The sequence below is a fragment of the Vidua macroura genome, chromosome 28, assembly GCF_024509145.1.
Source record: "Vidua macroura isolate BioBank_ID:100142 chromosome 28, ASM2450914v1, whole genome shotgun sequence".
In the NCBI taxonomy this organism is placed as follows: domain Eukaryota; kingdom Metazoa; phylum Chordata; class Aves; order Passeriformes; family Viduidae; genus Vidua; species Vidua macroura.
In genome coordinates this window covers 5,283,379-5,309,790 of record NC_071598.1, presented here as the reverse complement: position 1 = coordinate 5,309,790, position 26,412 = coordinate 5,283,379, and the positions used below count along the sequence as shown (strand labels likewise).

The window sequence follows — 26,412 nt, the reverse complement described above, 5'->3', positions numbered from 1 at the left end:
GGGTGGGATCAGTGGGGCGAGGGCTCCGTGGGTTTCGGGGTGACCGAGGGTGGGATCAGCAGATTTTGGGATGAACCGAGGGTGGGATCAGCGGGGTGGTGGCCCTGCAGATTTGGGGATGACCAAAGCTGGGATCAGCAGCAGCTGAGGATGACACAGGATGTGCTGGCAGGGGTTTGGCAATCCGGGAGTCACGGGGGGGGGGGGCAGGGAGGGACATGGGGGGCGCTGGTCCCTCCTGCCCCCCCCCCCCCCACCTCCATGGGGGGATGTGGGGGTGACACTGAGCTGGGGCCAAGGGCTCCCCACGTGGGTGACACAGGGTGACCCCAGCCCAAAATTCAGCCTTGGAGGGGCGGGGGGATCCCCTGGGGACACCCATGGGTGGCACCGGGGGGAGGGGCAGTGACTGCACAACCGGGGGGGACCGTGGGGGTCCCGGGGGTGGCAGGGCCGGTTGTAGGGGAGGTTTGGGGGTCCCGGGGGGCTGCAGGTCCTTGGGGGGCACAGGGGAAAGTCCTGGGGGACGCAGGGCAGGGGGTCCAGAGGGTTTGGGGGGGGTCCCGAGGGTGGTGGGTCCAAGGGATCATGGAGGGTCCATGGATAGGGGGGCTGGGGGTCTGTGGTCTCTGGGGTTTAGGGTGGCTCTCTGAGCGGCTGGGGGGGGGTCAGAGGACCTCGGGGGGGTCCCATGAGAGGGGGGACCGTGGTGGAGTGCCCGGGGGATCCGGAGGGTCCCGAGGACGGGTGGTCCCGGAGGGTCCCGGCTGTTTCCTGAGGGGTCCAGGGGGGGTCCCGCGGTGTCCCGGGCACTCCCCCCGGGTGAGTCCGGACGATCCCGGCGGGGGTGGTCCCGGGTGGTCCCAAGGAGCTCCCGGGGGTCCCGAGGGAAGAGTTCCTGGTGGTCCCGGGGGGTTCCGTGCGGGGGTCGCCCAGGTGGTCCCGGTGGGGTGAACCCCGCGGGGTGTCGGGGGGGGTCCGAGGAGGAGTCCCGGGTGGTCCCGGGGGGCGGGTCCCGCAGGGTCCCGGGGGGTCCCGGGGGTGGCGGGGGTGCCGGCGGTGGGTCCCGCAGGGGTGTCCGGGGCGGTCCCGCAGGGTTCCGGGTGGTCCCGGGGGTGGGTCCTGCACGGTCTCCGGGGAGGGGTCCCGGCTGGACCCAGGTGGTCCGGGGGGTGGGTCCCGCAGGTGTCGGGGGGTCCCCGGGGTGGGTCCCGCAGGGTCCCGGGGGGTGTCCGGGGGTGCCGAGGGTGGGTCCCGGGGGGTGCCGGGGGTGGGTCCCGCAGGTGTCGGGGGGTCCCCGGGGTGGGTCCCGCAGGGTGTCCGGGGCGGTCCCGCAGGGTCCCGGGGGGGGGTCCGGGGGTGCCGGGGGGTGCCGGGGGTGGGTCCTGCAGGTGTCGGGGGGTGCCGGGGGGTCTCCGGGGGTGCCGGGGGTGGGTCCCGCAGGGTGTCCGGGGCGGTCCCGCAGGGTCCCGGGGGGTGTCCGGGGGTGCCGGGGCTGGGTCCCGGGGGGTGCCGGGGGTGGGTCCCGCAGGGTCCCGGGGGGTGCCGGGGGGTGGGTCCCGCAGGGTCCCGGGGGGTGTCCGGGGGTGCCGGGGGTGGGTCCCGCACGGTGTCCGGGGCGGTCCCGCAGGGTGTCGGGGGGGTCCCGCGGGGTGTCCGGGGGTGCCGGGGGTGGGTCCCGCACGGTGTCCGGGGCGGTCCGGCGGTGCCGCTGCCCGCGCTGTCCCCGCCCCGGCCCGGCCGGTGCCGCCCATTTCCGCCGGGCGGAGCCGCCCCTCGGCCCCGCAGCGGCCCCGCCGCCAGCGCCCGCCCGGCCCGGCCCGGCCCCGGCCCCGCTCGCTCCGGTGCAGCCCCGCCATGGCGGGCGGCCCGGCCGCGCTCGCCCTCGGTACGTGCGGGGCGCGGGGGGGCTCGGCCCGGGGGGGCTCCGCGCCCCCAGCCCCGGCCCGACCCCGCCGGAGGGGGGGCAGCGCCCGCGGCGCCCCCGGAGCGGGGCGGTCCCCGAGGGCTCGGGGGGTGGGGGGGGGGGATCTGGGGCTGGGGTCCGTAAACTGCGGGAATGCGGTGAAAATCCCATAAAATTCCCCCGCGCGGGCGCTCCCGAAGTTCGCTCCCTGTGGGAAAGGCGCCTTCGCCGCGACGCGTGAGTACGGCCGCGGTCAGACGCTTAATTAGGGCGGCTAATTAGGGCTGGGGGCTAATTAGAGTCGCGGGGGTGCCGAGGGAAGGGGGGCGGTGGGAAGTGGGGGCGCTCCGGGCTGGAGCGGAGCGATGCCGGGACGGGACGGGAGCGGGGATGCTCCCGGGGCAAGGAAGGAAAGAAGGATCCCGGTGAGCTCGGCTGGCTTTGTCCCGCTGTCCCCGCCGGTGTCGCCCGGCCGCAGCTCCGGTATCCCGGCGGGAAAGCGGCGCTCCGGGAAAGCGGCTGGGCTTGGCCCCGCTCCAGCCCCCGGCGCTGCCGCGCCGTGTCCCGGTCCCGCTCCTCCGCCGAGGCTCCCCGGGAGCTCCGAGCGTGTCCCGGTCCCGCTCCTCCGCCGAGGCTCCCCCGGGGAGCTCCGAGCGTGTCCCGGTCCCGCTCCTCCGCCGAGGCTCCCCCGGGGAGCTCCGAGCGTGTCCCGGTCCCGCTCCTCCGCCGAGGCTCCCCCGGGGAGCTCCGAGCGTGTCCCGGTCCCGCTCCTCCGCCGAGGCTCCCCATGGGCTCCGAGCGTGTCCCGGTCCCGCTCCTCCGCCGAGGCTCCCCCGGGGCTCCGAGCGTGTCCCGGTCCCGCTCCTCCGCCGAGGCTCCCCGGGGAGCTCCGAGCGTGTCCCGGTCCCGCTCCTCCGCCGAGGCTCCCCCGGGGGCTCCGAGCGTGTCCCGGTCCCGCTCCTCCGCCGAGGCTCCCCGGGGGAGCTCCGAGCGTGTCCCGGTCCCGCTCCTCCGCCGAGGCTCCCCGGGGGAGCTCCGAGCGTGTCCCGGTCCCGCTCCTCCGCCGAGGCTCCCCGGGGGAGCTCCGAGCGTGTCCCGGTCCCGCTCCTCCGCCGAGGCTCCCCCGGGGGCTCCGAGCGTGTCCCGGTCCCGCTCCTCCGCCGAGGCTCCCCGGGGAGCTCCGAGCGTGTCCCGGTCCCGCTCCTCCGCCGAGGCTCCCCGGGGGCTCCGAGCGTGTCCCGGTCCCGCTCCTCCGCCGAGGCTCCCCCGGGGGCTCCGAGCGTGTCCCGGTCCCGCTCCTCCGCCGAGGCTCCCCGGGGAGCTCCGAGCGTGTCCCGGTCCCGCTCCTCCGCCGAGGCTCCCCATGGGCTCCGAGCGTATCCCGGTCCCGCTCCTCCACCGAGGCTCCCCCGGGGAGCTCCGAGCGTGTCCCGGTGGCTCCAGCGCCGTGTCCCTCCTCCCGAGGCTCATCCCGTGTCCCGTTCTCTCCCGCTCCTGCCCGTTGCCGTGGCTCCGGGTCTCTCTCCCCGGTGCCGGTGCTCGCCCTCGGGGGGCTGAGCCGCGGTGCCCCCCGCTTGTCTGAGCGCCCCGGTCCCGGTAATTCCCGTCCCGGGCGGGAGCGGAGCCCCGGCGGATCCGCTCGGGGTGCGGGGAAGGAAAGGGGGAACCGCTCCGGCTCCCTGCGGGGCCGGAGCCGGGCGGGGATCGGGGCCGGGCGGATCCGGAGGGAATCTCGGAACGGGGAAGGAACGCAGCGATAACGGAGACGCCGCGGGGAGAACCGAGGCTGGGAATTAGCGGGATGGAGCTGCTGGAAGCGCGGTGGGAAGGCTTGGGAGTCCTTGGGAGGGAGAGATTCCCGGAGAACGGGGTGAGATTCCCGGAGAACGGGGTGGGATGGGGCTGGGTCAGCCCCACGCCGGGGCTCAGGCGTGGATTGTCCCGGTGCCCGGGAGGTGTCCGGTGTCCCCACGCTGGGCCCGGGCAGGGAAAACTTCCCGAGGGCCGGGATCGGGGATGAGGGCTGGGGCGTTCCACCTGCCCACGGAGAGGAGCTGGCGAGGAGAACGGAGCAGCCGGAATGCCCAGGGGATGGATGCCCACTGATCCCACTGGGATGCCAGGGGATGGATGCCCACTGATCCCACCGGGATGCCAGGGGATGGATGCCCACCCAGAACAGGAATGCCAGGGGGATGGATGCCCACTGATCCCACCGGGATGCCAGGGGATGGATGCCCACCCAGAACGGGAATGCCAGGGGATGGATGCCCACTCAGAACTGGAATTCCCAGGGGATGGATGCCCAGTGATCCCACCAGAATGCCCAGGGGGATGGATGCCCACCCAGAACCAGAATGCCAGGGGATGGATGCCCACTGATCCCACCAGGAATTCCCAGGGGATGGATGCCCACCCACAACAGGAATGCCAGGGGGATGGATGCCCACTCGTCCCACCGGGATGCCCAGGGGATGGATGCCCACCCAGAACAGGAATTCCCAGGGGATGGATGCCCACTGATCCCACTAGGATGCCAGGGGATGGATGCCCACTCAGAACAGGAATTCCCAGGGGGATGGATGCCCACTGATCCCACCGGGATGCCCAGGGGATGGATGCCCATCCATGCCTCCAGGATGAGCCATTCCCCAAATCCCGGGAGTGGAGGCGCCTTTCCCAAAAACCCGGAACGGACGAAGCGCCGAGCCGGGAAATCCGGGAAAGGCTGGGATGAGACGGGATCGCTGATTCTGCTCGCACGGGACGAGAACCCCGGGGTCTGCCGGGAAACCGGGGAAGCCCTGGAGGATCCCTGGAGCTCCAGTGGATCCCTGATCCATGGCAGATCCCTAAAGCCCTGGAGGATCCCTGGAGCTCCAGTGGATCCCTAAAGCCATGGAGGGTCCTTGAAGCTCCAGTGGATCCCTGATCCGTGGTGGATCCCTGGAGCTCCAGTGGATCCCTGATCCATGATGGATCCCTAAAGCCCTGGAGGATCCCTGGAGCTCCAGTGGATCCCTGATCCGTGATGGGTCCCTGGAGCTCCAGTGGATCCCTGATCCGTGGCAGATCCCTGGAGCTGTGGAGGATCCCTGGAGCTCCAGTGGATCCCTGATCCGTGGTGGATCCCTGGAGCTCCAGTGGATCCCTGATCCGTGATGGGTCCCTGGAGCTCCAGTGGATCCCTGATCCGTGGCAGATCCCTGATCCATGGTGGGTCCCTGGAGCTCCAGTGGATCCCTGATCCGTGGTGGATCCCTGGATCTCCAGTGAATCCCTAAAGCCATGGAGGGTCATTGGAGCTCCAGTGGATCCCTGATCCATGGCAGATCCCTGGAGCTCCAGTGGATCCTTGACCCATGGTACATCCCTGGAGCCGTGGAGGATCCCTGAAGCTCCAGTGGATCCCTAAAGCCATGAAGGGTCCTTGAAGGTCTAGTGGGTCCCTGAAGCTCCAGTGGGTCCTTGATCCATGGTGGATCCCTGAAGCTCCAGTGGATCCCCAAAGCTGTGGGTGGATCCCCAAAGCTCTGGTGGATCCCTGAATTTGTGCTGGAACCCTGAGGCTGTGGGGGATCCCTGAGGCTGTGGGGGATCCCTGAGGCTGTGGGGGATCCCCAAGGCCCTGGGTGGGTCCCTGATGCTCCAGTGGGTCCCTGGGTGGATCCCCAAAGCCCTGTGTGGATCCCTGCATTTGTGGAGGATCCCTGAGGCCGTGGAGGATCCCCGAAGCCCCGGGTGGTCCCTGAAGCTCCGGCGGATCCCTGGGTGGATCCCTGGAGCTGTGGAAGATCCCTAGAGCTGTGGTAGATCCCTGAAGCTCCAGTGGATCCCTGGGTGGATCCCTGGAGCTCAGGTGGATCCCTGAAGATCTGGTGGGCCCCTGGGTGGATCCCTAAAGCTGTGGTGGATCCCTGGATGCATCCCTGGGGCTCCGGTGGATCCCTGGGGCTCCAGTGGATCCCTGAAGGTCTGTGGAGGGTCCCTAAAGCTGTGGTGGATCCCTGGGTGGATCCCTGAAGATCCGACGGATCCCTGAAGATCTGATGGGTCCCTGGGTGGATCCCTAAAGCCGTGGTGGATCCCTGGGGCTCTGGTGGATCCCCGAAGGTCCGTGGGGGATCCCTGGAGATCCAGTGGATCCCTGAAGCTGTGCTGGATCCCTGTCAGGACCCTGGGGACCCAGCGGATCCCCGGTGCCGTTTGTGGATCCCTGGTTGGATCCCTGGAGACCCAGTGGATCCCCGAGGCCCGGGTGGATCCCTGGTTGGATCTATTGAGACCCAGTGGATCCCCGAGGCCCGGGTGGATCCCTGGTTGGATCTATTGAGATCCAGCGGATCACCGGAGCTGGGGGTGGATCCCTGGGTGGATCCCCGAGGCCCCGGTGGCGCCGGGATCTGCAGGACGTGCCGCCCCGGGTCCCGTCTCCCTCCCGCCGCTGTTCCCGCGCCGTTCGATCCCAACCGTGAGGGAAACGGGGTCAGATCCCGGGAAATCGGTCAGATCCCGGGAAAATCCCGGGAAATCGGTCAGTCCCAGGAAATCCCAGGAAATTGGTCAGTCCCAGGAAATCCCGGGAAATTGGTCAATCCCAGGAAATTGGTCAGTCCTGGAAAATCCCGGGAAATTGGTCAGATCCCAGGAAATTGGTCAGTCCTGGAAAATCCCGGGAAATTGGTCAGATCCCAGGAAAATCTGGGAAATTGGTCAATCCCTGTCGTCCCCGAGCCCTGGGATCACTCCTGGCTGGGGCTGGGGGGGGTCACCCTGTCCCCTCCCAGGGGTCCCTCGGGGGGGGTCATCCCTGCCAGGACCCCATAATTCCACCCCAAAATTCCATAATTTTTCCTTAAAAATCTCCAAGAGTTCACCCGGGAGGGATCATTCCTGCCAGGACCCCACAATTCCATAATTTTTCCTTAAAAATCTCCAAGGGTTCACTCGGGAGGGATCATTCCTGCCAGGACCCTACAATTCCACCCCCACAGGGAATTCCTCTGTTTCCCTTCAAAATCTTGGAGATTTTTCCTTGAAAATTTCCTTAATTTTTCCTTAAAAATCTCCAAGGGGTCACTCGAAGGGATCATTCCTGCCAGGACCCCATAATTCCGAATTTTTTCCTTAAAAATCTCCAAGGGTTCACCCGGGGGGGGTCATTCCTGCCAGGACCCCACAATCCCACCCCCACAGGGAATTCCTCCGTTTCCCTTCAAAATCCTGGAGATTTTTCCTTAAAAACCTTGGAGAATTTTCCTTTAAAAATTCCTTAATTTTTCCTTAAAAATCTCCAAGGGTTCACCCGGGGGGGGTCATTCCTGCCAGGACCCCATAATTCCACCCCAAAATTCCATAATTTTTCCTTTAAAATCTCCAAGGGGGTCACTCGAAGGGATCATTCCTGCCAGGACCCCACAATCCCACCCCCACAGGGAACTCCTCTTTAAAATCTTGGAGATTTTTCCTTAAAAAACAAAAAAAAAAAAAGGAAAAATGAGATGCTTCCTTAAACATTTCCTTAAAAATTCCCGCCTTTTCCTTCGCCCTCTTTTTTGGCGACCCTAAATCCCCCCCAGCCGGGGTTTTTGGGGTCCGGGCGTGGCTGACCCCCCGTGTCCCTCCCCAGGTGTCCTGCTGGCCGCGTGCCACGCGCTGGACAACAGCACGGCCGGCCGGAGCGGTGAGTGGCCGGCGGCGATTCCGGCCCTTCCCTGGCATCCCAGCCCTGCCCGTGCTGGGATAACGGGGCCCTGCCCGGGAGCCTGGCCCCGAACTCCCGGGGAAACCTGGGCATGGGTTCCTGCCCCCAAAAACAAGGGGTGATGGTCCCAAAAAGGGTTATTGTCCCAAAAACAAGGGTTTCTGGTCCCAAAACAAGGGTTTCTGGTCCCAAAAACAAGGGTTTCTGGTCCCAAAAAAGGGTTATTGTCCCAAAAAATGGTATATTGTCCCAAAAAAGAAAGGGTTTCTGGTCCCAAAACAAGGGTTTCTGGTCCCAAAAAAGAAAGGGTTTCTGGTCCCAAAAACAAGGGTTTCTGGTCCCAAAAAGAAAGGGTTGATGGTCCCAAAAAGAAAGGGTTTCTGGTCCCCAAAACAAGGGTTTCTGGTCCCAAAAAGAAAGGGTTGATGGTCCCAAAAACAAGGGTTTCTGGTCCCAAAAAAGAAAGGGTTTCTGGTCCCAAAAAAGAAAGGGTTTCTGGCCCCAAAAAGAAAGGGTTTCTGGTCCCAAAAAGAAAGGGTTTCTGGTCCCAAAACAAGGGTTTCTGGTCCCAAAAAAGGGTTTCTGGTCCCAAAAACAAGGGTTGATGGTCCCAAAAACAAGGGTTTCTGGTCCCAAAAAGAAAGGGTTTCTGGTCCCAAAAAGAAAGGGTTTCTGGTCCCAAAAACAAGGGTTTCTGGTCCCAAAAAGAAAGGGTTTCTGGTCCCAAACAGAAAGGGTTTCTGGTCCCAAAAGAAAGGGTTTCTGGTCCCCAAAACAAGGGTTTCTGGTCCCAAAAAGGGTATATTGTCCCAAAAAAGAAAGGGTTTCTGGCCCCAAAAGAAAGGGTTATTGTCCCAAAAAATGGTATATTGTCCCAAAAAAGAAAGGGTTGATGGTCCCAAAAAAGGGTTATTGTCCCAAAAAGAAAGGGTTTCTGGTCCCAAAAAGAAAGGGTTTCTGGTCCCAAAAATGAAAGGGTTTCTGGTCCCAAAAACAAGGGTTTCTGGTCCCAAAAAGAAAGGGTTTCTGGTCCCAAAAAAGAAAGGGTTTCTGGTCCCAAAAACAAGGGTTTCTGGTCCCCAAAAACAAGGGTTGCTGGTCCCAAAACAAGGGTTTCTGGTCCCAAAAAAAAGGGTTTCCGGTCCCAAAACAAGGGTTTCTGGTCCCAAAAAGAAAGGGTTGATGGTCCCAAAAACAAGGGTTTCTGGCCCCAAAAATGGTATATTGTCCCAAAAAAGGGTTTCTGGTCCCAAAAAGGGTTTCTGGTCCCAAAAAAAGGGTTTCTGGCCCCCTAAAGGGTGGCTTTTCCCAGCTCTGGGGACACGGGGACATCCCAGGGTGGCTTTTCCCTACATTGGGGACACGGGGACATCCCAGGGTGGCTTTTCCCAGCTCTGGGGACACGGGGACATCCCAGGGTGGCTTTTCCCTACATTGGGGACACGGGGACATCCCAGGGTGGCTTTTCCCTGCATTGGGGACACGGGGACATCCCAGGGTGGCTTTTCCCAGCTCTGGGGACACGGGGACATCCCAGGGTGGCTTTTCCCAGCTCTGGGGACACGGGGACATCCCAGGGTGCCTTTTCCCGGCTCTGGGGACACGGGGACATCCCAGGGTGGCTTTTCCCAGGGTTGGGGACACGGGGACATCCCAGGGTGGCTTTTCCCAGCTCTGGGGACACGGGGACATCCCGGGGTGGCTTTTCCCAGCTCTGGGGACACGGGGACATCCCGGGGTGGCTTTTCCCTACATTGGGGACACGGGGACATCCCAGGGTGGCTTTTCCCTGCATTGGGGACACGGGGACATCCCAGGGTGGCTTTTCCCAGCTCTGGGGACACGGGGACATCCCAGGGTGGCTTTTCCCAGGGTTGGGGACACGGGGACATCCCAGGGTGGCTTTTCCCAGGGTTGGGGACACGGGGACATCCCAGGGTGGCTTTTCCCTACATTGGGGACACGGGGACATCCCAGGGTGGCTTTTCCCAGCTCTGGGGACACGGGGACATCCCAGGGTGGCTTTTCCCAGCTCTGGGGACACGGGGACATCCCGGGGTGGCTTTTCCCAGCTCTGGGGACACGGGGACATCCCAGGGTGGCTTTTCCCAGCTCTGGGGACACGGGGACATCCCAGGGTGGCTTTTCCCAGGGCTGGGGACACGGGGACATCCCAGGGTGGCTTTTCCCAGGGCTGGGGACATGGGGACATCCCAGGGTGGCTTTTCCCTGCATTGGGGACACGGGGACATCCCAGGGTGGCTTTTCCCAGCTCTGGGGACACGGGGACATCCCAGGGTGGCTTTTCCCAGGGTTGGGGACACGGGGACATCCCAGGGTGGCTTTTCCCAGCTCTGGGGACATGGGGACATCCCAGGGTGGCTTTTCCCGGCTCTGGGGACACGGGGACATCCCAGGGTGGCTTTTCCCAGGGTTGGGGACACGGGGACATCCCAGGGTGGCTTTTCCCTACATTGGGGACACAGGGACATCCCAGGGTGGCTTTTCCCAGCTCTGGGGACACGGGGACATCCCAGGGTGGCTTTTCCCTGCATTGGGGACACGGGGACATCCCAGGGTGGCTTTTCCCTACATTGGGGACACGGGGACATCCCAGGGTGGCTTTTCCCTACATTGGGGACACGGGGACATCCCAGGGTGGCTTTTCCCTACACTGGGGACACGGGGACATCCCAGGGTGGCTTTTCCCTACACTGGGGACACGGGGACATCCCAGGGTGGCTTTTCCCAGGGTTGGGGACACGGGGACATCCCAGGGTGGCTTTTCCCTGCATTGGGGACACGGGGACATCCCAGGGTGGCTTTTCCCTACATTGGGGACACGGGGACATCCCAGGGTGGCTTTTCCCAGCTCTGGGGACACGGGGACATCCCAGGGTGGCTTTTCCCAGGGCTGGGGACACGGGGACATCCCAGGGTGGCTTTTCCCAGGGTTGGGGACACGGGGACATCCCAGGGTGGCTTTTCCCTACATTGGGGACACGGGGACATCCCAGGGTGGCTTTTCCCAGCTCTGGGGACACGGGGACATCCCAGGGTGGCTTTTCCCAGCTCTGGGGACACGGGGACATCCCAGGGTGGCTTTTCCCTACATTGGGGACCCGGGGACATCCCAGGGTGGCTTTTCCCAGGGTTGGGGACACGGGGACATCCCAGGGTGGCTTTTCCCTACACTGGGGACATGGGGACATCCCAGGGTGGCTTTTCCCTACACTGGGGACACGGGGACATCCCAGGGTGGCTTTTCCCTTCATTGGGGACACGGGGACATCCCAGGGTGGCTTTTCCCAGCTCTGGGGACACGGGGACATCCCAGGGTGGCTTTTCCCAGGGTTGGGGACACGGGGACATCCCAGGGTGGCTTTTCCCAGCTCTGGGGACACGGGGACATCCCAGGGTGGCTTTTCCCAGCTCTGGGGACACGGGGACATCCCAGGGTGGCTTTTCCCAGGGTTGGCGACACGGGGACATCCCAGGGTGGCTTTTCCCAGCTCTGGGGACACGGGGACATCCCAGGGTGGCTTTTCCCAGCTCTGGGGACCCGGGGACATCCCAGGGTGGCTTTTCCCTTCATTGGGGACACGGGGACATCCCAGGGTGGCTTTTCCCAGCTCTGGGGACACGGGGACATCCCAGGGTGGCTTTTCCCTACATTGGGGACACGGGGACATCCCAGGGTGGCTTTTCCCAGCTCTGGGGACCCGGGGACATCCCAATCCCATCCCACATCCCGGGCTTTAATCCCCGCTTTGGGGCTGCCCTAAATCAGGCTCGGGAGCCGGGGGTGGATCGGAAGCGCCTCGATCCCGAATCATCCCGAGCAGGATATTCCCTTCCGGGGGATAATTCAAACCAGGGGGGATTGAATGGATTTGATGGGATTTGATGGGATTTAATGGGAAACAGGAGCGGCCTTGGGCTCCCTCCTCCTCCCTTTTGAGCTCTTTAGGAAATTCCTGAGGGATTATTGAGGCTGGGGTGGCTTTGGGGTGCTGCACGGCGATCCCAAAATAAACCCCAAAGCAGCTCTGCTCACCCTTTGGGGTGGGGAAATCTCCTTCTGGGCTGGGGAATCTTTTGGGGTGGGGAAAACTCCTTTTAGGGCTGGGACATTTCCCTTTGGGATGGGACATCTCCCCGTTTGGGATGGGAAATCTTTTGATGTGGAAAAACCTCCTTTTGGGATAGGAAATTTCCCTTTGGGATGAGAAATCTCCTTTTGGGGCTGGGAAATCTTTTGGTGTGGAAAAATCTCCTTTTGGGGTGGAAAAATCTCCTTTTGGGATGGGAAATCTTTTGGGATGGGAAATCTTTTGGGGTGGAAAAATCTCCTTTTGGGGTGGAAAAATCTCCTTTTGGGATGGAAAATCTCCTTTTGGGGTGGGCAAAAAATCCTTTTGGGCTGGGAAATCTTTTGGGGTGGAAAAATCTCCTTTTGGGGTGGAAAAACTCCTTTTGGGGTGGGAAAATCTCCTTTTGGGGTGGAAAAACCTCTTTTTGGGGTGGGAAAAATCTCCTCTGGGCTGGGAAATCTTTTGGGGTGAAAAATCTCCTTTTGGGGTGGGAAATCTTCTTTTGGGAAGGGGAAATCCCCTTTTGGGGTGGGAAGTCTCCTTTTGGGGTGGGAAATCTTTTGGGGTGGGAAATCACCTTTTGGGTGGGAAATCTTTTGGGGTGGGAAATCTCCTTTTGGGATGGGGAAAAATCCTTTTGGGGTGGGAAATCTCCTTTTGGGGTAGAAAAATCTCCTTTTGGGCTGGGAAATCTTTTGGGGTGGGAAATCTCCTTTTGGGTGGGAAATCCCCTTTTGGGGTGGGGAAATCACCTTTTGGGGTGGGAAGTCTCCTTTTGGGGTGGGAAATCTTTTGGGGTGGGAAATCACCTTTTGGGGTGGGAAATCTTTTGGGGTGGGAAATCTCCTTTTGGGGTGGGAAATCCCCTTTTGGGGTGGGAAGTCTCCTTTTGGGGTGGGAAATCTCCTTTTGGGGTGGGAAATCTCCTTTTGGGGTGGGAAATCTTTTGTGGTGGAAAAACCTCCTTTTGGGATAGGAAATTTCCCTTTGGGATAAGAAATCTCCTTTTGGGGCTGGGAAATCTTTGGTGTGGAAAAATCTCCTTTTGGGGTGGGAAATCTCCTTTTGGGGTGGGAAATCTCCTTTTGGGGTGGGAAATCTTTTGGGGTGGGAAGTCTCCTTTTGGGGTGGGAAATCTCCTTTTGGGCTGGGAAATCTTTTGGGATGGGAAAAATCCCCTTTTGGGGTGGAAAAATCTCCTTTTGGGATGGGAAATCTCCTTTTGGGGTGGGAAGTCTCCTTTTGGGCTGGGAAATCTTTTGGGGTGGGAAATCTCCTTTTGGGGTGGGAAATCTCCTTTTGGGGTGGGAAATCACCTTTTGGGGTGGGAAATCTCCTTTTGGGGTGGGAAATCTCCTTTTGGGGTGGGAAATCTCCTTTTGGGGTGGGAAATCTCCTTTTGGGGTGGGAAATCCCCTTTTGGGGTGGGAAGTCTCCTTTTGGGGTGGGAAATCTCCTTTTGGGGTGGGAAATCTCCTTTTGGGGTGGGAAATCTTTTGTGGTGGAAAAACCTCCTTTTGGGATAGGAAATTTCCCTTTGGGATAAGAAATCTCCTTTTGGGGCTGGGAAATCTTTGGTGTGGAAAAATCTCCTTTTGGGGTGGGAAATCTCCTTTTGGGGTGGGAAATCTCCTTTTGGGGTGGGAAATCTTTTGGGGTGGGAAGTCTCCTTTTGGGGTGGGAAATCTCCTTTTGGGCTGGGAAATCTTTTGGGATGGGAAAAATCCCCTTTTGGGGTGGAAAAATCTCCTTTTGGGATGGGAAATCTCCTTTTGGGGTGGGAAGTCTCCTTTTGGGCTGGGAAATCTTTTGGGGTGGGAAATCTCCTTTTGGGGTGGGAAATCTCCTTTTGGGGTGGGAAATCACCTTTTGGGGTGGGAAATCTCCTTTTGGGGTGGGAAGTCTCCTTTTAGGGTGGGAAATCTTTTGGGGTGGGAAGTCTCCTTTTGGGATGGGAAATCTTTTGGGGTGGGAAATCTTTTGGGGTGGGAAATCTCCTTTTAGGGTGGGAAATCACCTTTTGGGGTGGGAGGCAGCCAAGCCCCGTGTCCCTGCTGTCACCCCGAGTGCTGCCACCCCGTTCCCCACGGATCGCTGCCCATCCCGGGGGCTGCTCCCTGCGGGGATCCCCGGTTTTTTCGGGGATGTCCCCAAATCCCCTTTTCCCGCCCCGTTTCTCCCGCAGCTCCGGTGGCGGCGGCCGTGAGGTCGCACTTCAACGAGTGCCCCGACTCGCACCGGCACTTCTGCTTCCACGGCACGTGTCGCTTCCTGGTGCAGGAGGAGAAACCCGCCTGCGTGTGAGTCCCTAAATCCCGACCCCAAAACTGTGGGGTCAGGACAAACCCGCCTGCGTGTGAGTCCCTAATCCCGACCCCAAAACTGCGGGGTCAGGAGAGACCCGCCTGCGTGTGAGTCCCTAAATCCCGACCCCAAAACTGTGGGGTCAGGAGAGACCCGCCTGCGTGTGAGTCCCTAAATCCCGACCCCAAAACTGTGGGGTCAGGAGAGACCCGCCTGCGTGTGAGTCCCTAAATCCTGATCCCAAAACTGCGGGGTCAGGAGAGACCCGCCTGCGTGTGAGTCCCTAATCCCTGGGAAACCCGAAAACTGTGGGGTCAGTGTCCTGGGGATCCCAAAACTCTAGGTCTGGTGCACAGGGGATCCCAAAACTCCAGGTTTGGTGTCCTGAATCCCAAAACACTGGGGTTGCTGTCCTGGGGATCCCAAACCTCGGGGTTTGGTGTCTCAGTGATCCCAAACCTCGGGGTTTGGTGTCTCAGTGATCCTAAAACTCCAGGTTTGGTGTCCTGAGGATCCCAAAACTCCAGGTTTGGTGTCCTGAATCCCAAAACACTGTGGTTGGTGTCGTGGCAATCCCAAAACTCTGGGTTTGGTGTCACGGCAGTCCCAAAACTCCAGGTTTGGTGTCCTGGGGATCCCAAACCTCGGGGTTTGGTGTCTCAGTGATCCCAAAACTCCGGGTTCGGTGTCCCAGGGTGGTTCCGCTGTCCCTGCTGTGTCCCTGATCCTGGGGTGACTCCCTGTCCCTGTTCCCGTGTGTCCCTGTCCCCTGGTGACCCACGTCCCTCAAATGTCACCTGGGGTACGTGGGACACGCTGTGAGCACCCTGACCTGCTCTGTGTCCCCAATGTCCCCAGGTGTCACTCGGGGTACAGGGGACACCCTGACCTGCTCTGTGTCCCCAGGTGTCACTCGGGGTACAGGGGACACCCTGACCTGTTCTGTGTCCCCAGGTGTCACTCGGGGTACAGGGGACACCCTGACCTGTTCTGTGTCCCCGATGTCCCCAGTGTCACTCGGGCTATGTGGGGACACGCTGTGAGCACGCTGACCTGCTCTGTGTCCCCGATGTCCCCAGTGTCACTCGGGGTACAGGGGACACGCTGACCTGCTCTGTGTCCCCGATGTCCCCAGGTGTCACTCGGGGTACAGGGGACACTCTGTGAGCACGCTGACCTGCTCTGTGTCCCCAATGTCCCCAGTGTCACTCGGGGTACAGGGGACACCCTGACCTGCTCTGTGTCCCCAGGTGTCACTCGGGCTATGTGGGGACACGCTGTGAGCACGCTGACCTGCTCTGTGTCCCCGATGTCCCCAGGTGTCACTCGGGCTACGTGGGGACACGCTGTGAGCACGCTGACCTGCTGGCCGTGGTGGCAGCCACCCAGAAGAAGCAGACCATCACGGCCCTGCTGGTGGTGGCCGTGGTGGCCTCGGCGCTGCTCGTCACCGTCTGCGTCCTGGTGCAGTGAGTGCCACCGGGAATTCCTGGGGACAGCCCTGACCCTGTCCCTGACCCTGTCCCTGTCCCTGTCCCTGTCCCTGACCCTGTCCCTGACCCTGACCCTGTCCCTATCCCTGTCCCTGTCCCTGTCCCTGTCCCTGTCCCTGACCCTGACCCTGTCCCGTCCCTGACCCTGTCCCTGACCCTGTCCCTGACCCTGACCCCATCCCGTCCCCAACCCCGTCCCTGTCCCCATCCCTGTCCCCCTTCCCTGTCCCTGTCCCCCATCCCTGTCCCCCATCCCCATTCATTGTCCCCATCCCTGTCCCCATCCCTGTCCCACATCTCTGTCCCCATTCCCTGTCCCTGTCCCCACCCCATCCCCATTCCCTGTCCCCCATCCCTGTCCCCATTCCCTGTCCCCATTCCCTGTCCCCATTCCCTGTCCCGCATCTCTGTCCCCATTCCCTGTCCCATCCCTGTGTCCATTCCATGTGTCCCCATCCCCGTCCCTGTGTCCCCATTCCCTGTGTCCCCCTGTCCCTGTCCCCATCTCTGTCCCCAATGTCCCCATGTCCCCATGTCCCTGTCCCCATGTCCCTGTCCCTGTCCCCAGCTGCTGCCGCCTGCGGAAGCGCTGTCCCTGTACCTGTCCCCATGTCCCCATGTCCCTGTCCCCATGTCCCCATGTCCCCATGTCCCTGTCCCTGTCCCTGTCCCTGTCCCCATGTCCCTCTCCCTGTCCCCATGTCCCTGTCCCCATGTCCCCATGTCCCCATGTCCCTGTCCCTGTCCCTGTCCCTGTCCCCATGTCCCCATGTCCCCATGTCCCCATGTCCCTGTCCCTGTCCCTGTCCCTGTCCCCATGTCCCTGTCCCCATGTCCCTGTCCCCAGCTGCTGCCGCCTGCGGAAGCGCTGTCCCTGTCCCCATATCCCTGTCCCTGTCCCTGTCCCCATGTCCCTGTCCCTGTCCCCATGTCCCTGTCCCCATGTCCCTGTCCCTGTCCCCATATCCCTGTCCCTGTCCCCATGTCCCTGTCCCTGTCCCCATGTCCCTGTCCCCATGTCCCCGTGTCCCCATGTCCCTGTCCCTGTCCCCATGTCCCCATGTCCCTGTCCCTGTCCCTGTCCCCATGTCCCCATGTCCCTGTCCCCATGTCCCCATGTCCCTGTCCCTGTCCCTGTCCCCATGTCCCTGTCCCTGTCCCCATGTCCCCATGTCCCCATGTCCCTGTCCCCCTGTCCCCATGTCCCTGTCCCTGTCCCCATGTCCCTGTCCCTGTCCCTGTCCCCATGTCCCTGTCCCTGTCCCCGTGTCCCTGTCCCTGTCCCCATGTCCCCGTGTCCCCATGTCCCTGTCCCTGTCCCTGTCCCCATGTCCCTGTCCCTGTCCCTGTCCCTGTCCCCATATCCATGTCCCTGTCCCCATGTCCCTGTCCCTGTCCCCATGTCCCCATGTCCCTGTCCCTGTCCCCAGCTGCTGCCGCCTGCGGAAGCGCTGTCCCGGCTGGTGCCGCGAGCCCGGAGCCGGCCCCGAGAAACCGGGGGGGCTGCTCAAGGGGGGGAGCGTCCTGCTGCCACAGCGAGACAGGTGAGGGACACCTGGGACAGGTGAGGGGACACCGGGGACAGGTGAGAGACACAGGGGACACCTGGGACAGGTGAGGGACACCTGGGACAGGTGAGGGACACAGGGGACACCTGGGACAGGTGAGGGACACCTGGGACAGGTGAGGGACACAGGGGACACCTGGGACACCTGGGACAGGTGAGGGACACCTGGGGACAGGTGAGGGACACCTGGGGACACCTGGGGACACCTGGGGACACCTGGGACACCTGGGACAGGTGAGGGACACAGGGGACACCTGGGATGGGGAGCACGTCCTGCTGCCACAGCGAGACAGGTGAGGGACACCTGGGGACAGGTGAGGGACACAGGGGACAAGTGAGAGACACCTGGGGACACAAGGGACAGGTGAGGGAATACCTGGGACAGGAGACAGGTGAGGGACACCTGGGGACACCTGGGATAGGTGAGGGGACATAGGGGACAGGTGAGAGGACATGGGGGACAGGTGAGGGGACACCGGGGACAGGGGAGAGGACACCTGGGACAGGTGAGAGACACAGGGGACAGGTGAGGGGACACCGGGGACAGGTGAGAGACACAGGGGACAGGTGAGGGGACACCTGGGACAGGTGAGAGACACAGGGGACAGGTGAGGGACACCTGGGACAGGTGAGGGGACATAGGGGACAGGTGAAGGGACATAGGGGACAGGTGAGGGACACCTGGGGACACCTGAGACAGGTGAGGGGACACCTGGGACAGGTAAGGGACACCTGGGGACAGGTGGGGGGACACCTGGGGACAGGTGAGGGGACACCTGAGACAGGTGAGGGGACACCCCGGGGTGTAACCGCTGCCATTCCCATCCCCACAGGTGTGTGACAGAGCCGGGAGCACCTGGGCACACCTGGGCACACCTGGGGACACCTGGGCACACCTGGGGACCCCCAGGAGCGACCCCTCCCCCCTCCTGTGCTCCGGATCCTTTTTGGGGCGTTTTCCCCTCGACTTTTGGGTTGTTTTCCCGGGATTTTTTAAAACCCAGATCTCTGGGATCCGAACCCAAAGCCCCGCCAGGATGGGGATTTATTTTTCTACAAAGAAAAAAAAAAAAACAAAAAAACCCAACCCCCGGCTCATTTTTGGGGGCAAATCCCAGCTTTTTCTTAATAATAAATGGATTTAAATCCCAGGAAACCTCCTCGGGCTGGAGGCACAGCCTTAATTTCCCCTTAGTAACCAACCCGGAGCTTTTCCCTCTGTTTTGGGGCTGTTTTTGGGGTTGTTTTGGGGTTTGTTTTGTTTTGTTTTGTTTTTTTTTAAAGTCATGGTTACTCTCATGTCTTCTGTATATGTTGCACTGAAAGTTAATATTTAATGTTTTAATTTATTTCGCCTGGTTTAAATTAATTTTGATTCCTATAAAGATGTTCTTCTCGTCGCCTGGTCTTGGATTTTTTTGGGTTTTGTTTTTTTTTTTCCCCCATCCTGAAAACGTGGATTAGTTATTTAAAGTGATGTAAAAACACTTTTTTTTTTTTTTTTTCCCCCCCCCAGGAAATTCGTGGTTTGGGGTTTTTTGGGGGGAATATTTTGGAAGGAGATGCTGAATCCCACAGTGGGAGTGGGGGGAATATTCCCAGGGATGGCTGAGCCCCAAATTCCCAGATTTTCATCCCAAAATTTTCAATCCCTGATGCCCCAATGATGAACTCAGCCCCATTTTCCCATTATTTTATCCCAAATTTTCAATCCCTGATGCCCCAATAATTAACTCAACCCCATTTTCCTGTTATTTCATCCCAAATTTTGAAGCCCAGTTTTGAGCTCAGCCCAATTTTCCCATTTCATCCCAAAATTTTCAATCCCTGATGCCCCAATATTGAACTCAGCCCCATTTTTCCCATTATTTTATCCCAAATTTTCAATCCCTGATGCCCCAGTGATGATCTCAGCCCCATTTTCCCATGATTTCATCCCAAATTTTGAAGCCCTGATGTTCATATTTCAGGTTTTGGGATCAGCCCACCCCATTTTGGGGCGGGTTTGGGGCAATTCCCGGCAGTTTTGGGGTGGTCCTGGAGGTTTTGGGGCAATTCCTCTCAGTTTTGGGGTTGCCCTGGAGATGTGGGGACGCTTTTTTTGGGTGGCCCGGGGCGGTTTGGGGACAATTCCCGGCAGTTTTGGGGCGATTTTCAGCGCTTTTGGGACAATTCCTGACAGTTTTGGGGGGATTCTCTGCAGTTTTGGGACAATTCCTGGCAGTTTTGGGGGGATTCTCTGCAGTTTTGGGACAATTCCTGGCAGTTTTTGGGGGATTCTCTGTGGTTTTGGGACAATTCCTGACAGTTTTGGGGGATTCTCTGCAGTTTTGGGACAATTCCTGGCAGTTTTGGGGGGATTCTCTGCAGTTTTGGGACAATTCCCGTCAGTTTTTGGGGGATTCTCTGCAGTTTTGGGACAATTCCTGGCAGTTTTTGGGGGATTCTCTGTGGTTTTGGGACAATTCCTGACAGTTTTTGGGGGATTCTCTGCAGTTTTGGGACAATTCCTGACAGTTTTTGGGGGATTCTCAGCGGTTTTGGGACAATTCCTGACAGTTTTGGGGGATTCTCTGCAGTTTTGGGACAATTCCTGACAGTTTTTGGGGGATTCTCAGCGGTTTTGGGACAATTCCTGACAGTTTTGGGGGATTCTCTGCAGTTTTGGGACAATTCCCGTCAGTTTGGGGGGATTCTCTGCGGTTTTGGGACAACTCCTGACAGTTTGGGGGGATTCTCTGCAGTTTTGGGACAATTCCTGGCAGTTTTGGGGGGATTCTCTGCAGTTTTGGGACAATTCCTGACAGTTTTGGGGGATTCTCTGTGGTTTTGGGACAATTCCCGGCAGTTTTGGGGGGATTCTCTGTGGTTTTGGGACAATTCCTGACAGTTTTTGGGGGATTCTCTGTGGTTTTGGGACAATTCCTGACAGTTTTGGGGGATTCTCTGTGGTTTTGGGACAATTCCTGACAGTTTTTGGGGGATTCTCTGCAGTTTTGGGACAATTCCCGGCAGTTTTGGGGCAGGTTTGGGACAATCTCCCTCAGGTTTGGGGCGATTCGCAGCAGTTTGGGGGCGCTTTTCGGTTTCCCAGCAGCTTTCGGGCGGGTTTTGGGGCCATTCCCGGCAGGTTTGGGGCGGTTCAAGGCGCTTTTGGGGCGGGTTTTGGGGCGCTTCCCGACGGGTTTGGGAAGATTCCTCTCAGTTTTGGGGCGGTTCCCGTTTTTTGGGGGCGGTTCCTCTCAGTTTTGGGGCGGATTTTGGGGCGGTTCCGCTCAGTTTTGGGGCGGATTTTGGGGCGGGTTTTGGGGCGGGTTCCCCTCAGCAGTTTTGGGGCGGATTTTGGGGCGGGTTCCCGTCAGGTTTGGGGCGGATTTTGGGGCGGTTCCCCTCAGGTTTGGGGCGGGTTTTGGGGCGGTTCCCGTTTTTTTGGGGGCGGTCCCCCTCAGGTTTGGGGCGGATTTTGGGGCGGTTCCCCTCAGGTTTGGGGCGGATTTTGGGGCGGGTTGTGGGGCGGTTCCCCTCAGGTTTGGGGCGGGTTTTGGGGCGGTTCCCCTCAGGTTTGGGGCGGGTTCCCCTCAGGTTTGGGGCGGGTTTTGGGGCGGGTTCGGAGCTGCTTTTGGGGCGGGTTTGGGGCGGATCGAGGCGGGTTTAAGGCAGGTTTAGGGCGGGTTTAAGGCAGGTTTAGGGCGGGTTTTAGGGCGGGTTTTAGGGCGCAGAGCGGGCCCATGGCGGAGGCGGCGCAGGGCCGAGTTTGGGGCGGGTTTTAGGGCGGGTTCGGGGCGGTTTTAGGGCGGGTTCAGGGCGGATCAGGGCGGGTTCAGGGCGGATCAGGGAGGGTTTTAGGGCGGGTTTTAGGGCGGGTTCGGGGCGGTTTTAGGGCGGGTTTTAGGGCGGGTTCAGGGCGAGTTCGGGGCGGTTTTAGGGCGGGTTTTCGGCGGGTTTTAGGGCGGATTAGGGCGGGTTCAGGGCGGGTTTAAGGCGGGTTTTAGGGCGGGTTTTAGGGCGGGTTCAGGGCGGGTTCGGGGCGGTTTTAGGGCGGGTTTTGGGCGGGTTTTAGGGCGGGTTTTAGGGCGGGTTTCGGGCGCATCACGGCGGGTTTTAGGGCGGGTTTAAGGCGCAGAGCGGGCCCATGGCGGAGGCGGCGCAGGGCCGGGTTTGGGGCGGTTTTAGGGCGGGTTCAGGGCGGATCAGGGCAGGTTTAAGGCAGGTTTAGGGCGGGTTTAGGGCGGGCTTAGGGCGGGTTTAAGGCAGGTTTAGGGCGGGTTTAGGGCGGGTTTAGGGCGGGTTCAGGGCGCAGAGCGGGCCCATGGCGGAGGCGGCGCAGGGCCGGGTTTAGGGCGGTTCTTAGGGCGGGTTTTAGGGCGGATCAGGGCAGGTTTAAGGCGGGTTTAGGGCGGGTTTAGGGCGGGTTTAGGGCGGGTTTAGGGCGGGTTTAGGGCGGTTCTTAGGGCGGGTTTAAGGCAGGTTTAGGGCGGGTTTTAGGGCGGGTTTAGGGCGGGTTCGGGGCGCAGAGCGGGCCCATGGCGGAGGCGGCGCAGGGCCGGGTGCAGGGCGGTTCTTAGGGCGGGTTTGGGGCGGATCAGGGCAGGTTTAAGGGCGGGTTTAGGGCGGGTTTTAGGGCGGGTTTAAGGCAGGTTTAGGGCGGGTTCAGGGCAGGTTTTAGGGCGGGTTTAGGGCGGGTTCGGGGCGCAGAGCGGGCCCATGGCGGAGGCGGCGCAGGGCCGGGTGCAGGCCGCGGTGGAGAGCGCGGTGCAGGGGCTGGAGCGGGAGCAGATCCGCGCCATGCAGGTACCGGGGACACCGGGGACACCGGGGGGGACACCGGGGACACCGGGGGGACACCGGGGGGACACGCGGAGAGGGGTCCGGGCCGGCCCGGGGCTGCTGCTGTACCCCCCCACACACACACACACACACACGTGGGTGCCCCGGGCAGCGCCGGGACCGGCCCCGAGACCCCCCCCAAAACACTGAGACCCCCCCAAAACACCCTGAGATCCCCCCCAAAACACTGAGACCCCCCCCAAAACACCCTGAGATCCCCCCCAAATCACTGAGACGCCCCAAATCACTGAGACCCCCCCAAAACACCCTGAGACCCTCCCCAAATCACTGAGACGCCCCAAATCACTGAGAACCCCCCCCCATACACACCCTGAACCCCCCAAATTCACTGTGACCCCCCCCATACGCCCCTCTGGGACCCTCCCTCAATCCACTGAGACCCCCCCAAATTCACTGGGGTCTCCAGGTCATCCCCTGTGCCCCCCAATATTTTCTATGTCTCCCAAACACATCCTGTGCCCCCCCCCCCAGTGCATCTCCTGCACCCCTGCACATTCCTTGTGCCCCCCAACATTCCCTGTGCCCCCCAGTGCATCCCCTGTGCCCCCCAACATTCCCTGTGCCCCCCAACACAGCCTGTGCCCCCTAAACACACCCTGTGCCCCCCAAGTGCATCTCTTGTGCCCCCCAACACACCCCGTGCCCCCCAGTACATTTCCTGTGCCCCCCAACATTCCCTCTGCCCCCCAACACACCCTGTGCCCCCCAACACACCCTGTGCCCCCTAAATGCACCTTGTGCCCCCCAGTGCATCTCCTGCACCCCTGCACACTCCCTGTGCCCCCCAACATTCCCTGTGCCCAACACACCCCGTGCCCCTGAATACACTCTGTGCCCCCCAAGTGCATCTCGTGTGCCCCCCAACACACCCCATACCCCCCAACTGTGTCTCTTGTGCCCCCCAACACACCCTGTGCCCCCTAAATACCCCTTGTGCCCCCCCAGTTCATTTCCTGTGCCCCCCAACATTCCCTCTGCCCCCTAAATGCACACCGTGCCCCCCCCAGTGCATCTCCTGTGCCCCCCAACACTCCCTGTGCCCCCCAACACACCCTGTGCCCCCTAAACACACCTTGTGCCCCCCCCAGTTCATTTCCTGTGCTCCCCAACACACCTGTGCCCCCTAAATACACACCTTGTGCCCCCCAACATTCCCTGTGCCCCCTAAATACACACCGTGCCCCCCAGTGCATCCCCCGTGCCCCCCATGCTCAGGGCACACCCGGCTGCTTCCACCAAGGGCTGGGACCCCCAAACTGCCCCCAGTGACCCCTTGTGACCCCCCCCTTCCCTCCAGGGCCCTGGGGGTGACCCTTCTCCACCATGTCCCCAGAGTGTCCCCACTGTCCCCAGAGTGTCCCCACTGTCCCCAGAATGTCCCCCACTGTCCCCAGAATGTCCCCACTGTCCTCGCCCTTCACCTGGGAGTGTCCCCCAGAGTGTCCCCCACTGTCCCCAGAGTGTCCCCCACTGTCCCCAGAGTGTCCCCCACTGTCCCCAGAGTGTCCCCACTGTCCCCCACTGTCCCCAGAGTGTCCCCACTGTCCCCAGAGTGTCCCCCACTGTCCCCCCTCACCTGGGAGTGTCCCCCAGAGTGTCCCCACTGTCCCCCCTTCACCCCAGAGTGTCCCCACTGTCCCCAGAGTGTCCCCACTGTCCCCCCCACCGTGTCCCCAGAGTGTCCCCCGTTAACCCCTTGTGCCCCATGTCCCCCATTAACCCCTTGTGCCCCGTGTCCCCCGTTAACCCCTTGTGCCCCTTGTCCCCCGTTTCCCCGTTAACCCCTTGTCCCCCGTGTCCCCTGTTAACCCCTTGTGCCCCGTTAACCCCATTCCCCCCGTTAACCCCTTGTCCCCCGTGTCCCCGTTAACCCCTTGTCCCCCGTGTCCCCCGCTAACCCCGTGTGCCCCGTTAACCCCGTGTGCCCCGTGTCCCCCGTTAACCCCGTGTGCCCCATTCCCCCCGTGTGCCCCGTGTCCCCGTTAACCCCTTGTGCCCCATTCCCCCCGTGTGCCCCGTGTCCCCTGTTAACCCCATTAACCCCTTGTGCCCCATTCCCCCCGTGTGCCCCGTGTCCCCCGTTAACCCCGTGTGCCCCGTGTCCCCAGGGCGCCATGTTCCGCTGCAGCGCGCGCTGCTGCGAGGACGCAGCGGCCTCCATGCAGGAGGTGCAGCGCTGCATCGAGCGCTGCCACGCGCCCCTGGCCCGCGCCCAGGCCATCGTCACCGCCGAGCTCGAGCACTTCCAGGTGAGCACGGGCACCGGGACCCGCCCTGGGGACAGCAATGGGACCCCCCTGGGGACAGCACTGGGACCCCTTGGGACCCCTGAGACAGCACCAGGACCCCCTCTGGGGACAGCACTGGGACCCCCGGGACTCCCCCTGGGACCCCTGAGACAGCACTGGGACCCCTGGGCAGGACGTGAGCCCCCAATCCCTACACCCCCCCCAGTGCATTCCCTGTGACCCCCAAATGCACCCAGTCCCTCCCAGTCCCTCCCAGTCCCCTCAGTCCCCCCAGTCCCCCCCAGTCCTCCCAGTGCTCCCAGTGCTCCCAATCCCCCCAGTGCCCCCAGTGCCCCCAGTGCCCCCAGTCCCCGCTGACCGCGCTGTCCCCAGGACCAGCTGAGCCACTGGTCCCCCCCAGTCCCCCCCAGTCCTTCCAGTCCCCCCCAGTCCCCCCCAGTCCTTCCAGTCCCTCCCAGTCCCTCCCAGTTCCCCCAGTCCCTGCTGACCATGCTGTCCCCAGGACCGGCTGAGCCGCTGGTCCCCCACTGACCCCCAGTCCCTCCCAGTCCCTCCCAGTCCCCCCCAGTCCCTCCCAGTCCCTCCCAGTGCTCCCAGTCCCCCCAGTGCCCCCAGTTCCCCCAGTCCCCGCTGACCATGCTGTCCCCAGGACCGGCTGAGCTGCTGGTCCCCCACTGACCCCCAGTCCCTCCCAGTCCCTCCCAGTCCCTCCCAGTGCCCCCAGTCCCCCCAGTGCCCCCAGTCCCCCCAGTCCCCGCTGACTGCGCTGTCCCCAGGACCGGCTGAGCCACTGGTCCCTCCCAGTCCCTCCCAGTCCCCCCAGTGCCCCCAGTGCCCCCAGTCCCTCCCAGTCCCTCCCAGTCCCCCCAGTCCCTCCCAGTGCTCCCAGTCCCCCCAATCCCCCCAGTCCCTCCCAGTCCCCGCTGACCGCGCTGTCCCCAGGACCGGCTGAGCCGCTGCTCGCTGCAGTGCTCGGACCAGGCCAAGGACGCGCTGGACTCGGGGGGCTCGGAGCCGCGCGTGCGGGGCCAGCTGGACGCCTGCCTGGCCACCTGCGGGGAGCAGCACCTGCGCCTCGTGCCCGCCATGGCCAAGAAGATGCGGGACGGGCTGGCCAGCATCCAGCAGTGACCCCGGGGACACCCCCGGGGACACCCCGGGGACTCCCCCCCACGCTCATTAAAGGCCAGGTGGCACCTCCCACCAACCGTGGTGCTGCTGGGGCAACTGGGGCAACTGGGGCAACTGGGGGAACTGAACTGGGGGTGATGGGGGAACTGAACTGGGGGTGATGGGGAAACTGGGGGTGATGGGGGAACTGGGGTGATGGGGGAACTGAACTGGGGGTGATGAGGGCACTGGGGGAACTGGGGGTGATGGGGGAACTGGGGGTGATGGGGGAACTGGGGGAACTGGGGTGATGGGGGAACTGAACTGGGGGTGATGGGGGAACTGGGGGTGATGGGGGCACTGAACTGGGGGTGATGGGGGAACTGGGGGTGATGGAGAATAGGGGGCACTGGGGGAACTGGGGGGCACTGGGAGTGATGGGGGGCACTGGGGGTGATGGAGAATAGGGGGCACTGGGGGTGATGGGGGCACTGGGGGAACTGGGGGGTACTGGGGTGATGGGGGGCACTGGGGGTGATGGAGAATAGGGGGCACTGGGAGTGATGGGGGGCACTGGGGGAACTGGGGTGTACTGGGGTGATGGGGTGGGTGCTGAGGGGACACTGCAGGTAAGGGGGGGGCATTCGGGGGTGATGCTTGGGCACAGTGGGGTGGTGCAGGTGTGGGTGTGCAGGTGTGGGTGTGCAGGTGTGGGTGTGCAGGTGTGCAAGGTGTGCAGGTGTGCAGGGTGTGCAGGTGTGCAGGTGTGGGTGTGCAGGGTGTGCAGGTGTGGGTGTGCAGGTGTGGGTGTGCAGGTGTGGGTGTGCAGGTCTGCAGGTGTGCAGGTGTGGGTGTGCAGGTGTGGGTGTGCAGGTCTGCAGGTGTGCAGGTGTGGGTGTGCAGGTGTGGGTGTGCAGGTCTGCAGGTGTGCAGGTGTGGGTGTGCAGGTGCAGGTGTGCAGGTGTGGGTGTGCAGGTCTGCAGGTGTGCAGGTGTGCAGGGTGTGCAGGTGTGGGTGTGCAGGTGTGGGTGTGCAGGTGTGCAGGTGTGCAGGTGTGGGTGTGCAGGTGTGGGTGTGCAGGTGTGGGTGTGCAAGGTGTGCAGGTGTGCAGGGTGTGCAGGTGTGCAGGTGTGGGTG

General features: G+C 62.0%; 3 protein-coding genes across 5 annotated transcripts; 2 read left to right on the top strand and 1 right to left on the bottom strand.

Moving 5' to 3' along the window:
- Positions 1 to 668: 668 nt before the first annotated feature.
- LOC128820025 (basic proline-rich protein-like) lies at positions 669 to 1,754 on the bottom strand. The gene has a single exon (XM_054000491.1). The coding sequence runs from the start codon at positions 1,752 to 1,754 to the stop codon at positions 669 to 671; it is 1,086 nt and encodes a 361-aa protein (XP_053856466.1).
- Positions 1,755 to 1,826: 72 nt separating this feature from the next.
- On the top strand, positions 1,827 to 17,909 carry TGFA (transforming growth factor alpha). The gene is given in 7 exon segments (XM_054000490.1): positions 1,827 to 1,888; positions 7,536 to 7,589; positions 13,890 to 14,004; positions 15,328 to 15,477; positions 16,932 to 17,013; positions 17,015 to 17,045; positions 17,902 to 17,909. Coding segments are annotated over 7 exon segments (471 nt in total). The 5' UTR covers positions 1,827 to 1,857.
- FAM136A (family with sequence similarity 136 member A) lies at positions 16,961 to 25,368 on the top strand. 3 transcript variants are annotated; one of them, XM_054000643.1, is made up of 3 exons: positions 16,961 to 17,045; positions 24,025 to 24,165; positions 25,108 to 25,368. In XM_054000643.1, the coding sequence occupies exons 2-3, from the start codon at positions 24,031 to 24,033 to the stop codon at positions 25,294 to 25,296; spliced, it is 324 nt and encodes a 107-aa protein (XP_053856618.1). In that variant the 5' UTR covers positions 16,961 to 17,045; positions 24,025 to 24,030; the 3' UTR covers positions 25,297 to 25,368. The 3 variants fall into 3 exon arrangements, with proteins under 3 accessions (XP_053856618.1, XP_053856616.1, XP_053856617.1); XM_054000641.1 differs by lacking the exon at positions 16,961 to 17,045 and adding an exon at positions 21,733 to 21,859; XM_054000642.1 differs by lacking the exon at positions 16,961 to 17,045 and adding an exon at positions 21,774 to 21,855.
- Positions 25,369 to 26,412: the final 1,044 nt, after the last annotated feature.